Source organism: Coregonus clupeaformis, chromosome 1, assembly GCF_020615455.1.
Source record: "Coregonus clupeaformis isolate EN_2021a chromosome 1, ASM2061545v1, whole genome shotgun sequence".
NCBI lineage: Eukaryota > Metazoa > Chordata > Actinopteri > Salmoniformes > Salmonidae > Coregonus > Coregonus clupeaformis.
The window spans coordinates 48,504,674-48,520,924 of NC_059192.1; the positions used below are offsets into that span (position 1 = coordinate 48,504,674).

At 45.7% G+C, this 16,251-nt stretch overlaps 1 protein-coding gene across 1 annotated transcript; it reads left to right on the top strand.

Moving 5' to 3' along the window:
• Nucleotides 1-238: 238 nt before the first annotated feature.
• On the top strand, nt 239-14,562 carry LOC121569829 (synaptopodin 2-like protein). Its single transcript, XM_041881059.1, has 4 exons — nt 239-570; nt 2,803-2,954; nt 3,200-3,942; nt 9,883-14,562. The coding sequence occupies exons 1-4, from the start codon at nt 469-471 to the stop codon at nt 12,513-12,515; spliced, it is 3,630 nt and encodes a 1,209-aa protein (XP_041736993.1). The 5' UTR covers nt 239-468; the 3' UTR covers nt 12,516-14,562.
• Nucleotides 14,563-16,251: the final 1,689 nt, after the last annotated feature.

Below are 16,251 nucleotides of genomic sequence, written 5' to 3' on the forward strand. Positions count from 1 at the left end.
GTTCAACTCTGCGGTCTTAGTGACAGGACAAGTGTGCAGTTAGACCCTCCCCTCACTCACTCAGGCCAGCATTCCACTGTGTAAGCAGACACAAGTCTCTCTCCCCCTCCTATCTTCTCCTTTCCCACCCTCTCTCTCTCTCTCTCTCTCTCTCTCTCTCTCTCTCTCTCTCTCTCTCTCTCTCTCTCTCTCTCTCTCAGCTCCCCCAGCCTGCAACCCTATCAGCAGTGCTCATGCTCAGAGTGTGTGTGGGCATGTGTGGGTGTCAGTGAGAAAGTGTGTGTTTGTGTGCCCAGGTGCCAGAGTAGTGGGCTGAGAGAAGTCAGCTCTAGGACATTATAGCTGAAGGAGAGTGGACAGAGCTCTCTGAGGGGGCCCTGACAGCAATGGAGCAAACGCCTTGAGGGCCCCCCCAGAAAGACAGACAAACGGACGGAAACACTAAAAAGGGGAACGTATCATACAATAATGGTGTCAGAAGAGGTTATAATCACCTTGTCCGGTGGAGCACCATGGGGCTTTCGTCTCCAGGGGGGCGTGGAGCATCAGAAACCACTTCAGGTGGCCAAGGTATGGCTTCAGTGAAAGATAGGATGGTAAAACTGTTACAAGGGACAGGGGATACAGTAATAGGGACATTCTGAATAATTGCAGACAAAATGGTGGGTGTTCATTTTTTTCTATGACAGTGCATTCTATGATATATTGAGTCTGGAATTAGTGTGATATAAAGGGTTGTGAATGTGGTTTGGATGGAATATTGGCTGCCACCATTGGCAGGGGCCGAAAGACCTGAGCATGAGTCATGTGTCTGTTCTGGAATTAGTCATGTGCAGACATTGGAGTGATTGATAGAGCTGTTGAACTTTAAACTTCTACTGCTTGGAATGTAACCATTAAAAATAATTATATTGTAAGTACTGTAGTATTCTATAGTAAACTGTAGTATTCTTTCATGTGGGTATGTAGCAACCCCTCTCACCCTCCCATGTGGTATGTTTTTTTCTTTAATCACCTTTCATATCAGTAGTCATAGATCTTGGGTGTGTAAGAAATAGTGTGTTTCTAGGCAGACATAATTTCATGCTATGTGGATTTTGATCATGAATCTCTAATGACATGAGAAAAAATATCTAGCTATAAAATACACATGTTGGACAGATCAGGGTCATCATTTGCAGAAGGTCATCATTGGCACTCGTTTCTGAGTGGCTGGTTCTCAGTCAGTCACTACACATATTCATAAGAGGATATCCAGTTCATCAAAGTTGTCATAGATACTGTACATACAGCATATTAGTTCACAGTTCAGGAAGGTTTTACACCAAAGTATTTCTGTTGGATCTATTCTCTGTTCATCTGAATATAAGTCATTTTTCTGGATAGGTTATTTTAGTAAATACAGTACACACACACACACACACACACACACACACACACACACACACACACACACACACACACACACACACACTGAAACCACATTTACAGAGTGTTAACTGAGAATAATTGCTTTTCAACCTGGCTATTCTGGGTTGAGGGGTGGCTCACCAAGGTGTGTGTTTCAGCCTAGTGAAGGTTGTATTCTTTGCCAGTGCTAGTTGATAAAGGGCTAAAGAGCCCCTCCAAAACAAAGACAAAATACTCTATCCTCACACACATCAATGTAACCCTTGATGTATCAAGTTTCTACCAGAGTAAAAGGTTCTTAGGTCATGTAGCTTCAACATGTACACACTCTTTAAATCTCATAGGTTGCATCAACACGACGGCCGTACCCTACTTCCTGAATTGCATAATAGAGAACAACATTACTATTAGAGCCCTTAGAATAATGGTCCCTCAAAAATAGTAGATCATAATCCAACATGGAGGTGACTTGCGCAGTTGCGTAGGAGCGTAGGACATCAGCTCACCTTATCTGAACAGACAGCTGTGTCTATGGAGGCCAATCTAAAACCGTAAGACCCCTGACCTCAGAAAAGGAGGCAGCATAATCATGTTAAGTGTGTGTGTGTGTGTACATGTGAATATGCATGTGTGTGTGTTTTGATACAGGGGCAGCAGCCAGGAGCTAAGACCACAAGGTGACTGATAGACTTATTAATGTACCCGTCTTCAAGTAGCAACACAAAGTCAGGGCCACTTTGACAGGGTTAGCTAACTGGGACCTGTGATTTAATTACGGGCCTAAAATGTCAGCCCTGAATATTCTTATAGTGATTAATTGGGTTGAACCCTGTATACCCTGCCTCAGATCCAAACAATGAACACATGCACACTATTTGCAGCCATAACATATTCAATATGCAGATGTATTCAGTATCATATCCTAGAATAACCTCTAGGGGTTTAGAATAAATACATTCCTCTGCAATATGCTAAGTACTACATAACTTACATGTACACAGTATAACAGCATAGGACTGGCAAGGTGCTGCCTATGGGTTGACCCTGTACACAAATAGAGGGAGAGTGCATGGGGGAGGAGAGGTGCTGGCTGGCATTTCCCTGATAAAGTGGGTAAGAGGGCTTCACTTCTGCCACAGCTTGTGGGCAATGTCTGCTGCACGTCCAAGCTGTCAGGGCAAGTCATGAAGACTAGACATCAAGAGCGGCTTTGTCATGTTCTTCATACAATATCACTTTTCAGAAAAAGGGAGAGACGACAGAGATAAATAGTCAGAGAGGGAGAGTGATCGTTAGAGAAAGAGATCGTTAGAGAGAGAGCATCGTATTGGGTGCTGTTGGCAGTCTTATATTGAATACTGTGGGTGATGTTTTGTCTCTCTGCTGGTGTAGGTGCGTAAGCGCAGTAAGGCGTGCAGGGCAGGACTGCGGGAGGGTGATGAGCTGGTGTCCATCAACGGCCAGCCTTGTGGAGGTCTGTCCCATGCCCAGGCCATGACCATAATCGACAGCTCCCCAGGAATACTACACATCCGGGTCAAGAGGTCAGAGAGCAATTACAATCACCATTGATGTGTACACCTGTCTGTCAAGTAACCCTGCTGTTAACATATTGTTTTACCTGCTATGTTAGCATTAAGTGCTACTCCATCATTACGTTTTACTCCATCATTAAGTGCTACTCCATCATTAAGTGCTACTCCATCATTAAGTGCTACGCAAATAGGATAAGCCAGAGCAGTATGACCAACAATAGTTAAGTAACCGTGTTGTGAATTTGCTCCCACAGGGCGCCGGCAGGCTTCCAGTCCGTGGTGCTGTTGACCCGCGCCCCGTCACCCCGTATCGACAAAGAGTACCGAGCCACCCTGCGTGCCATGTCCCCCTCCTCCAGATCCCACCACACAGCCGCTGTCAGGGAGGTCCCCCATGGCAGGTGCTCCCTCCTGTCCCCCATGGTGCGCAGAGGCCTCACCTCGCCCCCAGGCAGCGAGGCCTACTACGGGGAGACAGACAGTGACGCAGACGTGGCGGCCAACGAGAGGCAGAGGAAGCAGAAGCACAGAAGTCCCAGCAACTTACCCGGAAAAGCCTCCGGTAGAGCCTCCCCAGAAGGAGGGGAGACCTCAGAGTTTAGCGGCTATGACAGTGCTCCAGATGCCCGGGTCTACCCAGGACTCCAGGGCCACGGGTTACTGGATGGCAGAGGAGGGGGAGAGGGCCTGCCGGGGGTGGCCCGAAGGGAAGTGATCTACCAGCCCCCTCCAAGGATATGGTCCTCCCAGACCTCCACAGAGACATCCTCCATCATCTCCTCAGTTGAGGACCAGGTCTCAGGGCAGGACAGAGTGGTGGAGGAGGACAGTGGATTCCAGGAGCCCTCCAACATGGTCCCACTGGTGTCCCCCGAGAGGGCCAAGGAGGCCATGCAGCTAAGCTCCCGCAGGCAGCTGGTACCCATGGTGGGGCCCATAGACACCCCTCTGGACGAGGAGCTCAGTGTCACCTACATGGACAAGGCCAAGCAAGCCAGTAAGTATCCTAATCATGACCCGCAGGGTGATATGGGATGTATTACTGTACAAAGAATTAGTCATGTAATGGCTAGTTGAGGCTGGCACTGCATATTGTGAGTTATTTAAGTTATTTAAATTGACATTGTCCTCTCAGGTAAAGGCAGAGTATTCCTCATGAGACAGCATTAGTCTGCATGGGGCCCTTTTAAGAGGACAGAGGCGGTCCCTTCTACTTAGAACAGGGGCTATATTTGTCCCCTGGTTCAGTTGTCCGATAACCCGAGCACTGCATGCATGAACAGGGAAAAGCATCTCCATGCAGCTGCTATCTGATATCAAGTAGCAGAGTAGTTCTCCCCCATCTCACTTTCCCTCTCTGACCAACTTTACACATCACTCTGTCCTTCTCCTCCACTATATTCCCCTCTCATGTTCATGTCTTGCTACATCTCGCTAAGACTGAAATAAAAAGCAAGGGTACATTTAAGAAAAACATACATATTTTTATGTACAGTTGAAGTCGGAAGTTTACATATACCTTAGCCAAATACATTTAAACTCAGTTTTTCACAATTCCTGATATTTAATCCTAGTAAAAATTCCCTGTCTTAGGTCAGTTAGGATCACCACTTTATTTTAAGAATGTGAAATGTCAGAATAATAGCAGAGATAATTATTTATTTAAGCTTTTTTTTCGTTCATCACATTCCCAGTGGGTCAGAAATTTACACACACTCAATTAGTATTTGGTAGCATTGCCTTTAAATTGTTTAACTTGAGTCAAACGTTTCGGGTAGCCTTCCACAAGCTTCCCACAATAAGTTGGGTGAATTTTGGCCCATTCCTCCTGACAGAGCTGGTGTAACTGAGTCAGGTTTGCAGGCCTCCTTGCTCTCACATGCTTTTTCAGTTCTGCCCACAAATGTTCTATAGGATTGAGGTTTACAATTTAGTCATTTAGCAGACACTCTTATCCAGAGAGACTTACAGTTAGTGAATACATATTTGTTTTATACTGGCCCCACATGGGAATCGAACCCACAAACCCTCTATCAACTGAGCTACATCCCTGCCGGCCATTCCCTCCCCTACCCTGGGCCAATTGTGCGCCGCCCATGAGTCTCCCGGTCGCGGCCGGCTGCGACAGAGCCTGGATTCAAACCAGGATCTCTAGTGGCACAGTTAGCACTGCGATGCAGTGCCTTAGACCACTGCGCCACTCAGCGTGCTTTGTGATGGCCACTCCAATACCTTGACTTTGTTGTCCTTAAGCCATTTTGCCACAACTTTGGAGGTATGCTTGGGGTCATTGTCCATTTGGAAGACCAATTTGCGACCAAGCTTTAACTTCCTGACTGATGTCTTGAGATGTTGCTTCAATATATCCACATAATTTTCCTTCCTCATGATGCCATCTATTTTGTGAAGTGAACCAGTCCCTCCTGCAGCAAAGCACCCCCACAGCATGATGCTGCCACCCCGTGCTTCACGGTTGGGATGGTGTTCTTCGGCTTGCAAGCCTTCCCCTTTTTCCTCCAAACATAACGATGGTCATTATGGCCAAACAGTTCTATTTTTGTTTAATCAGACCAGAGGACATTTCTCCAAAAAGTACGATCTTTGTCCCCATGTGCAGTTGCAAACCGTAGTCTGGCTTTTTTATGGTGGTTTTGGAGCAGTGGCTGCTTCCTTGCTGAGCAGCCTTTCAGGTTATGTCGATATAGGACTCATTTTACTGTGGATATAGATACTTTTGTACCAGTTTCCTCCAGCATCTTCACAAGGTCCTTTGCTGTTGTTCTGGGATTGATTTGCACTTTTCGCACCATAGTACGTTCATCTCTAGGAGACAGAACGCGTCTCCTTCCTGAGCGGTATGATGGCTGTGTGGTCCCATGGTGTTTATACTTGCGTACTATTGTTTGTACAGATGAACGTGGTACCTTCATGCGTTTGGAAATTGCTCCCAATGATGAACCAGACTTGTGGAGGTCTACAATTTGTTTTCTGAGGTCTTGGCTGATTTATTTGGATTTTCCAATGATGTCAAGCAAAGAGGCACTGAGTTTGAAGGTAGGCCTTGAAATACATCCACAGGTACACCTCCAATTGACTCAAATTATGTCAATTAGCCTATCAGAAGCTTCTAAAGCCATGACATAATTTTCTGGAATTTTCCAAGCTGTTTAAAGGCACAGTCAACTTAGTGTATGTAAACTTCTGACCCACTGGAATTGTGATACAGTGAATTATAAGTGAAATAATCTGTCTGTAAACAATTGTTGGAAAAATTACTTGTGTCATGCATAAAGTAGATGTCCTAACCGACTTGCCAAAACTATAGTTTGTTAACAATACATTTGTGGAGTGATTGAAAAGCAAGTTTTAATGACTCCAACCTAAGTGTATGTAAACTTCCGACTTCAACTGTATAATGTATATGTACTGTATATGTAAGACACATTTAAAACAGAGTAAACAAAAGATGATAACATTCCATTCATACACGTGAATATACAAAATACACACACATGTGCTGTCTTTGGCCGGATGGTTAGGCACCAATACACTAATAGCTAATGATAGTGAGGCTGAGTGTCCTCTGCTCTGATCAGTCTGTCAGACAGCTGATGTATGGACCAGTGACCTCGGCTAACAGCTGAAGAATGCATGTTTGTGTATCAGCGATGAAGAGGTTTGCTGTGGGATGACGTTCCATGACGGATGTTTCAGATGCTCCACTTAGTGCAAAGGAACACAGAAATTGATGGTTTTAAGATAAGGCCAATAATGGATCAGTAAAATTAATAAATTATGTTGGTGTGAGAAAGCAACTACAACTTATCAGTCACAGAAATGGTTAAACTCATATTGAAAAGCCACCTAAAGCAGGATCACATAAGTAGTTTTCCATATTTGAATTGTAATCTTTGAGTTTGTCAAGCAATAACGATCCCTAGACAGATGGACTATTATGGCAGATTAAAGGGAAATTCCATATATACAAATATTTTATTTCTTACAATAACAGAGAATCTCTGTTATCTACAGTAGGGTATGTGATCATGTCATACTTTATGTCAATAATAAACTCCTGACCAAGTACATATATACAGTGGGGAAAAAAAGTATTTAGTCAGCCACCAATTGTGCAAGTTCTCCCACTTAAAAAGATGAGAGAGGCCTGTAATTTTCATCATAGGTACACGTCAACTATGACAGACAAATTGAGAAAAAAAATCCAGAAAATCACATTGTAGGATTTTTAATGAATTTATTTGCAAATTATGGTGGAAAATAAGTATTTGGTCACCTACAAACAAGCAAGATTTCTGGCTCTCACAGACCTGTAACTTCTTCTTTAAGAGGCTCCTCTGTCCTCCACTCGTTACCTGTATTAATGGCACCTGTTTGAACTTGTTATCAGTATAAAAGACACCTGTCCACAACCTCAAACAGTCACACTCCAAACTCCACTATGGCCAAGACCAAAGAGCTGTCAAAGGACACCAGAAACAAAATTGTAGACCTGCACCAGGCTGGGAAGACTGAATCTGCAATAGGTAAGCAGCTTGGTTTGAAGAAATCAACTGTGGGAGCAATTATTAGGAAATGGAAGACTTACAAGACCACTGATAATCTCCCTCAATCTGGGGCTCCACGCAAGATCTCACCCCGTGGGGTCAAAATGATCACAGGAACGGTGAGCAAAAATCCCAGAACCACACGGGGGGACCTAGTGAATGACCTGCAGAGAGCTGGGACCAAAGTAACAAAGCCTACCATCAGTAACACACTACGCCGCCAGGGACTCAAATCCTGCAGTGCCAGACGTGTCCCCCTGCTTAAGCCAGTACATGTCCAGGCCCGTCTGAAGTTTGCTAGAGTGCATTTGGATGATCCAGAAGAGGATTGGGAGAATGTCATATGGTCAGATGAAACCAAAATATAACTTTTTGGTAAAAACTCAACTCGTCATGTTTGGAGGACAAAGAATGCTGAGTTGCATCCAAAGAACACCATACCTACTGTGAAGCATGGGGGTGGAAACATCATGCTTTGGGGCTGTTTTTCTGCAAAGGGACCAGGACGACTGATCCGTGTAAAGGAAAGAATGAATGGGGCCATGTATCGTGAGATTTTGAGTGAAAACCTCCTTCCATCAGCAAGGGCATTGAAGATGAAACGTGGCTGGGTCTTTCAGCATGACAATGATCCCAAACACACCGCCCGGGCAACGAAGGAGTGGCTTCGTAAGAAGCATTTCAAGGTCCTGGAGTGGCCTAGCCAGTCTCCAGATCTCAACCCCATAGAAAATCTTTGGAGGGAGTTGAAAGTCCGTGTTGCCCAGTGACAGCCCCAAAACATCACTACTCTAGAGGAGATCTGCATGGAGGAATGGGCCAAAATACCAGCAACAGTGTGTGAAAACCTTGTGAAGACTTACAGAAAACGTTTGACCTGTGTCGTTGCCAACAAAGGGTATATAACAAAGTATTGAGAAACTTTTGTTATTGACCAAATACTTATTTCCCACCATAATTTGCAAATAAATTCATTAAAAATCCTACAATGTGATTTTTTGGAGAAAAAAAAACTCATTTTGTCTGTCATAGTTGACGTGTACCTATGATGAAAATTACAGGCCTCTCTCATCTTTTTAAGTGGGAGAACTTGCACAATTGGTGGCTGACTAAATACTTTTTTCCCCCACTGTACAAAAGACTTACAACATGCCCACCTGTCAGTTATAAACTCCAGGACAGGGAGGGCTGAGGCTATTCGAAGATGTTGCTGTTTTAAGAAGTTAAAGAAATAAACTGCCATAAATCCCTGAGTGTCCCTAATTAGAGGTTCACAGTCACATGTCCTGTTAAGGGACACTGCCGGTGACAAATTAAATAACAACTCCTTACATAGTTGAGGACATTGGGATCATAGATTTAGCCTCCCTACGCTTATTAAAACCATAACAAATTAGTGGAAATGTACAACCTCTGCCTACAAGATGGGACTTTCCGTTAACTCTTTATGCTATTTGGTGAAGTTAGTAGCTGGGAACTTGGGATTTCTCCTTTACCTTGTGTTATGATGAGTTTCTTGGGTATCAAATAATCAAGGATGCAAGAATATAGTTAGACACTTTGTAGACAGTTAATGCAAATGTTTAATGATCGGTACCGGGTTCGTTACAACAATGACCAGAGCTTTGCCCTTGGTGTTACGAACTAACTTGAACAGAGAAGACACTCTACCTTATATACCTTCTGTTACCCTCTTCTTGGCATACATCTAGTAAGTCTCCATGGGCACTCCCAGTCTTTGATGTTCATCACCCTTACCCCAAGTCAGTATCCTGTCCATCAATCATGCTATCCTAAACATCACTAATCTACCTTGACATAAGTAATGTACACTTTCTGTCTCCTAACCACTTATCTAGTAACTCTAACCTGTTCCCCACGATACTATGACATGACATCATTACACTATAAAAAACATAATATCACCTTGGTTAATGTGAAAAGCCTGTGGCTTGCCAGTCATTTTTCCGGATGTGCTCTGGTAGCATGTTAGAAGATGGATGCTTGTTAAAGACTCTCCCTGCTGTTTTTAGAACCTGATGTCACGCTGAGTTCTCCATTTAAAGGTTAAATCTGGTCGTTCATCACTGGTTAAAAAAAATCCCCCTTTACTGTTGCCAATGCATCAATGTCCACCCTATAAAATACTATCCCGTGATCTTTTTGTGTATATTATGTTAGTTTTTTAAGTTAATCAGTTCAGATGAATTATAACTCCTATTCAAGAATTGAAAATAAGTTTCATCCAGAACTTTTCAAAAAATGTATCGACTGGATTGAAATGAAAATTACCCCAACCAAGATAACATAGAAACAGTAATGGCATTTCTACAGACATACCCACCCTAAAAAATGCTCTCTGACACCTACAGAACTGAACCGGGGTGACACGGCTCAAGATAAAAAGGTGAAGGAGGCCAGAACCAAGTGCCGCTCCATCGCCTCCCTTCTGACAGACGCCCCCAACCCCCACTCCAAGGGTGTGCTGATGTTCAAGAAGCGCAGGCAGCGCTCCAAGAAGTACACGCTGACCAGCTTCGGCAGTGTGGACGAAGACATGCAGCACAATTCCCAGGAGGAAGATGGTCTCTTCCCAGGAAGCGAGTCGGAGTTTGATGAGGATGGCTTCTCAGCCGCCCCCGACACCACCTGGGACAGTGACTACCTAGATGCGCTGGAGAAGAGGGCGACCGCAGGGGGGGAGCGAGGGGACGGGGCAGAAGATGCCCCCAGTCCCGGCCTGAGTGACATCTCTGGGAAGGGCGCCCAGCTGTTTGAGCAGCAGAGGAAGAGGGCGGCCGAGCACGCCAAGAAGGTGGCTGCCGCCCAACCTCAGACAAGGACCCAATCACCGAACCAACTACAGATCCAGGAGCAGCCTCAGCCATATACACAGAGCCAGCCCCAGGCAGAAACACAACCACAGATGTACCAGCCTCAGCAGCCTACAGCACCACCGCCCCCTGTAGCCTTCCAGGAGGAGGCTCGGTCTGTGGCAGAGAGGCCTATGGCACCGGCCCCAGCTGCTCCTACTGCCTACAGCATGGCTAATGGAGACGTAGCCTACTCTGCAGTGAGCATGGCTAGCATGGTGATGTCACCCCTGACTGTGGCACCCAAACCAATCACCACCCAAGTGTCTATCTTAACCACTCACATACCTCCGCCCCAAACACCGCTGCCAGAACTCTCCTCCAGCTCTGTGCTCAACAGAACAGCCCGCCCCTTCAACCCAGGGTTTGTGACCAACCGAGCCGCCACCGCTCCTGTTGTGTTCCGCCCCGTCATCACCAAAAGGGCCCCGCGTCCGGCGACCTCTGTGTCTATTGTAGGACCTCCCTTCTCTTCCTCATCAGAGCTGCCTCCAAGTGGTAATCCCTCCTTCTCTCCCCCGTCCTCTGTGTCCAGAGGACCCTTCTCCACCTCCTCCTCAGCATCGGCCATTCATCCCCGTCCTGCCTTCTCTGTGGAGAACCTGGCAGAACCACCCATGTCCTCTGTTCCACAGGCTTCCTTCATAGCCATACGTCCACCCCCAGCACAATTTTCAGGTGGCCCCATACCCCCACCTCCAGTATCATTTGCCAATGTACCCTCAATTCCACCTCCATCACCATTCTCAGGTGCACCCATACCCCAGCCTCAAGTTTCTGTTGCCCAGATGTCCCAAGCTTCTGTCTCAGTTGTTCCACTCCCACCCCCCACAACCCCAACACCTATACCCAGATCCCCCAAGTCCAAGGTCCCACCTCCCCCTGGTGGTCGTACCGGCATCCTCCAGGAGGCTCGTCGGCGCAGCGGTAGGAGGCCCATGTTCGGAGTCCCTGGTGAGAAGAAGAATTCTCCCAACCCTGACCTGCTGAACATGGTGCAGAACCTGGATGACAGGCCCCGCTACGGAAGCTACTCAGAGAGTATGATGGCCTTTGAGTCAGGCGCTGAGGAAGACCAGGGTGCTGAAGCCTGCCGGGGAAGGATGCCTCCACCGGTGGCCCCCAAACCCCGGGTCATCCACGAGGCCCCCCAGATCCCCCAGGAAGAGGGCAAGGGGGCTCAGCTGTTTGCCCGCAGGCAGAGCTGCATGGACCAGTATGTGGTAGACACTCCACAGGAGACCGCCTACCAGCAGGAGGTCACCCACCCAGGGGCCGAGCCCCAGGATGCTCCCAACCCCAATATCATCTCACAGTGGAAGTTATCCCCCAACATCCGCGCCCCCCCGCCTATTGGCTACAACCCTCTGCTGGCCCCCTCCTGTCCTGTGGGGCCACAGAGCGATACCAGCAGGTTTGACAGGGGGGGCTGGGGAGGCAAAGGAGGGATCGCCTTTCAGAGGGAGGGAATCAAAGCTCTGGATTTCATGAGAAGGCAGCCTTACCAGCTCAACTCAGCTATGTTCGGGGGTAGTGTTGCCAACCTGTCGGCGATGCCCTCCTACCAGGACCAGAGACAGCAGCAGGGAGGGTACACTACTATGGTGGGCAGCACCATGACCCCTCCCAGACAGATCCCAGTCAAGGCGGCCCGTGTGTATGAGATCAAGCGCTTCTCCACACCCACGCCCATGTCAGCCCCGAGCCTGGCCCCCACCGTGATCGCTCCTCGCTCAGCCACAACACTGGGAGAGCGCCTGACCCGCTCTGACATGATCTCCCCAACCCCTGCTCCTCTCTCCTCACCCCCTGCCCCTGTCTTTGCCCCAGCTCCTATCTCTGCCCCACATCCCGTCCTTGCTCCTACCTATTCAGGGGGCCTGCCCGGGCTGCCCAGAATCAATGCCACCCTTGTCCCTAACCCCATCCCCATCCCCTACCCAGAACCCTATCCTGGAGTGTCCTGCAGTTGGCTCCAAGGAGCCAAGCAGTTTCAGAGTGCCCCTGAGCTTAGTTTCCTTGCTAACCTCCCCACTCCCCTAAGGGCAAATGCCATGCAGGCACCCAAACCCCGCTTCATCGCCACCAAGGTGGGCGGCCAGCCGTGTGTGTGGAGACCAGATGCCATGTGATCGGGATTGGGAGACCCTGTCTGTTACTAAGAGAACTGGACACATCTCAGCCCTATAAAAAAATATCTGCAAAACATCAAGTAATAAGGTGGTCAAATACTGATCAATGAGCTTGTTCAGTACCCAACAAAAATGTTTTTACGAATGTGTTAAGTGTGTTTGATTGTAATGATTTGAAACCCTCACTAAATGAATGGTTGATTGCTGAAACTCAGAAATGTGTTTCCATGCATTTGATTATTTTCAACCCTTTTGTTTGTGCAATAGAAGTAATTTGCTAACAACGTCACTAAGAACTAGCCTCGTACGAACCATCCTGATCTCGCAAGACCAGGATGGTTCATATGAGGTTAACTAAGTACTATAATAAACTTTAAATCATAGTCATCCATGTGATTGCAGTCATAGCTTGCTTGTCACACATGCTGTTGCTGAAATGCATTTGTCTGGTTTGTCTGTTAAATCATTGTCTATCAGGACATTTGATGGAATTTGGTCCAGTCATGTTACACATACACAGTAAGTAGTATACACACTGTCCTGGAGGAGGTTTGTGTAAGGCTTATCTTTCTACACAGTCAGCTAAATACTGTTTAAATAGCCATGGGAGTGAGAGAGCCTGTACTGAATGATTATTTGAAACTTGAAATGTTGACATGTAGGATTTCTTTAAAAAATTGCAACAGGAGGATCGCTGAGGCCCTGTGTCTTCCCTCTCTCTGACGAGCGGACAGAGGAGGGAGAGGTGAGGCTAACACAGGGGGGTCAGAGGTCCACTGATTCAATGTGAGCACCATCAGATGAGTGCCAAGCACCATGATGCTTCACTCAGAGGAAACCACTGACATGACTCTCTTATGACATCTGGACTCTCCAACAGAGGTCATTGCTCAGTTTTCATTGGACAATGGCTAGGTCTAATATTTAATGGATCTAGGGCTGGGGCTCCCTTCCAGTCTGCTGAAACCCACCTGGGAAGATGAGAGGAGGGAGAAGTTATGTTAGACCTCTCTACATCCTGAGTGTTTGTGTTGGTGGTCAGATCCCTGGCTCCCAGTGGTCAGTGAGAAATGCTATCTGTTTTGGCGGGCTCGTAGTCAACAGGTGTCTTGCGATCCTGTCACTGCCTATTTGCAGAGCTGATCAGACAGCAAACCGAACTGGATGAACACATCAACCTAGCCCTTCCCAGACTAGTGTGCCCTTTCTGGATGTCTGGTGTCCATGTCACCGCTCACGTTGTATTAAAACAAATGACACTAATGATGGATGTGTATTTTTTATTTATTGTGACTGAAGTGTTAAAAACATGAGAGGGGCTGTGGATATGGAAGCAGCAGGGACATTTTGTCCCTGCCAAATTATTTAAAGGGGTGTCGGTTATAAACCCAGAGTCAAGGTTCTCACTGGCATTTAGAGGAGGGGAGATATGTCAAAGTGTGCCATGAGAGAGAAACTTTGGATATTTGTCAAGGACTTCCCACAGCCTTTAGAAATGAGAAGAAAGTGACTAGGAAAGCCTGGGTTCTGAGGCCTAGTGAGGGAGGAGGGTAGAGCGAGAAGAGGGACAACACCATTGGTGCCTCTGAGACATGGAGGTGATCAGGTAGTGTATAAAATGGGAGAGATGACAGAGAATGAACCCAATCATGAATGGGACCATAACCGTTCATATTCTTCTAACCCTGAAAACAGCTGATGATAATTAACTGCAAACATATACAGGCTTTTGGATATGGATATGACCCCCATTCACTGACAGGGTTCATGACTCTCACCTTTCTGATGGTGGTAAATGGTTGTTATTTTTTGTTGTTTTTCTAATTTACAAATCTAATTTAACCTAACTTAGGCTATCTGTTGTGTTTATGTTATTAAAGGTTTTAATGTATGTGATATATTGTGCATATGTGTAAAAATACAATAATTGACTTAGAATTTGAGTGTGAAAATGTCTGTTAATGAAGCCGCAATAAAGGAGGGCAGAAAGAGCTTTTCACTGACTGAGATATGTGCCATTTTTAGAGGAATAAAACTGAAACATTTCTCCAATTGTCTGAATCTTCTGATTCCACACTGCCCCCTGTCGTTCACTGTATGACACTGCAATGATCAGATAGCCACTATTATTGTACTACAGAAAACCAGTCTAGAACAGGGATAAAAAGCTACATGCAAACACAATGCCATTGTTTCCCCAAAATAACACATTTTTCTATAGATAGATAGATAGATAGATAGAAAAATCTATCTATCTATCTATCTATCTATCTATCTATCTATCTATCTATCTATCTATCTATCTATCTATCTATCTATCTATCTGTCTGTCTGTCTGTCTGTCTGTCTGTCTGTCTGTCTGTCTGTCTGTCTGTCTGTCTGTCTGTCTGTCTGTCTGTCTATTTTAGTAATCTAGGACAATACCCATGTGATATTCAAAACATTTACAGTAAACCTAATTATAACACAGATTATACCATCCACAGCCAGAAAATTGTCTTTAAATTGTTAAAGGTAGCCTAACAAATATGCAGCTACCTACCAACTGAATAGAATTAAGACAAGAATTCAAGTCAATATCAGTTCCAAGAAGCCACTTCAGAATCAGACTTTTCCTTGAATGCCTGGGTGGGAAATAGGTTAGGCCTACTGTATGGAAGTGTAAAATAGTGGATAATTGGTAGTCTTGTCCCTATGGTCTTGTCAGGGGGTGCGAAGCATCAGTCCTCTAACAATCCGTGGTGGTGAGTACAGGCCTTCCATACAATGTAACTTAACTTGTAAATAAACAATGTTACAATTTGCGACCTTAATCCAACACCTAGTGAACTCGTCAACAAGTTTGGACCTCTTGATATAATGGTTAAGGTGTTGGCTGGACAGTCACTGGATCCAGGTTCAAGTCCCTGTCGGGGCAACCCCCTGAATTCGCTACATTGGTGTAAGAAGTGGGATGGTCATCGGAGAGGTGTTTGCACGTGTGGGACTTGGTATAGAGAAGCGGGGGGACACGCTCTCCCAAAGGAAGGGGGTAATGTAGCAACCTTAATCCAACACCTAGCAACTTTGTCAAGAGTTTTGGACCTCTTTGCATAACGGTTAAGGTGTTGGCTTGACAGTCGCTGGACCTGGGTTTGAAACCTGGTCGGGGCTACCCCCCGAATTCGCTATAATATTGATTATATTAGGCAATAGAACATATACGCAGGCATGTAACTTACATTTGTATAGGTCATGACCCCCCAAATTCATGATGTCCATCCGGTTTGCTTCTATATGCCATATCTTTCTAACTGTGCTCCTTCACAAAAGCTCCCAACCTACAACCCATACACTTATTATGGACACAGCGTGCCTACATTATTAGTTATCTTGTTATTGTTTGTTGTTAGTTGTTATTAGTCCCATCCTTCAATTCCATTCAACACCTCCCATTTATCTTTTAACACCATCCATATAGGATTTCTATTTGCCATATATATTTCAACAGTACTGTGATGTCTTACAAAAGTTCTGAACCTTTCTATTCTTATTGTTTCTACAGATTGTGAATTGAAAATAAACATTTTTGCTAATAGGATTATTATGTTATTGTTCGATTGACTATGACTTTTCAGATCACCCAGTAGTGCTAGCTGCAGGGTTAGCTCCAGGTAAATATTGCAATCCTTTAGCCATTCCTGGACCTGTGTCCAAAAACAAGCTACAAATGGACAGTACCAAAACAAATGATCTA

Bases quoted from the DNA above. Each gene is read 5' to 3' on its own strand.
- LOC121569829 (XM_041881059.1), top strand. From the start codon at position 469: ATGGTGTCAGAAGAGGTTATAATCACCTTGTCCGGTGGAGCACCATGG. The intron at 2,955-3,199 runs GTCAGAGAGCAA...TTGCTCCCACAG, and splicing joins CTACACATCCGGGTCAAGAG to GGCGCCGGCAGGCTTCCAGT. The intron at 3,943-9,882 runs GTAAGTATCCTA...TGACACCTACAG, and splicing joins GGACAAGGCCAAGCAAGCCA to AACTGAACCGGGGTGACACG.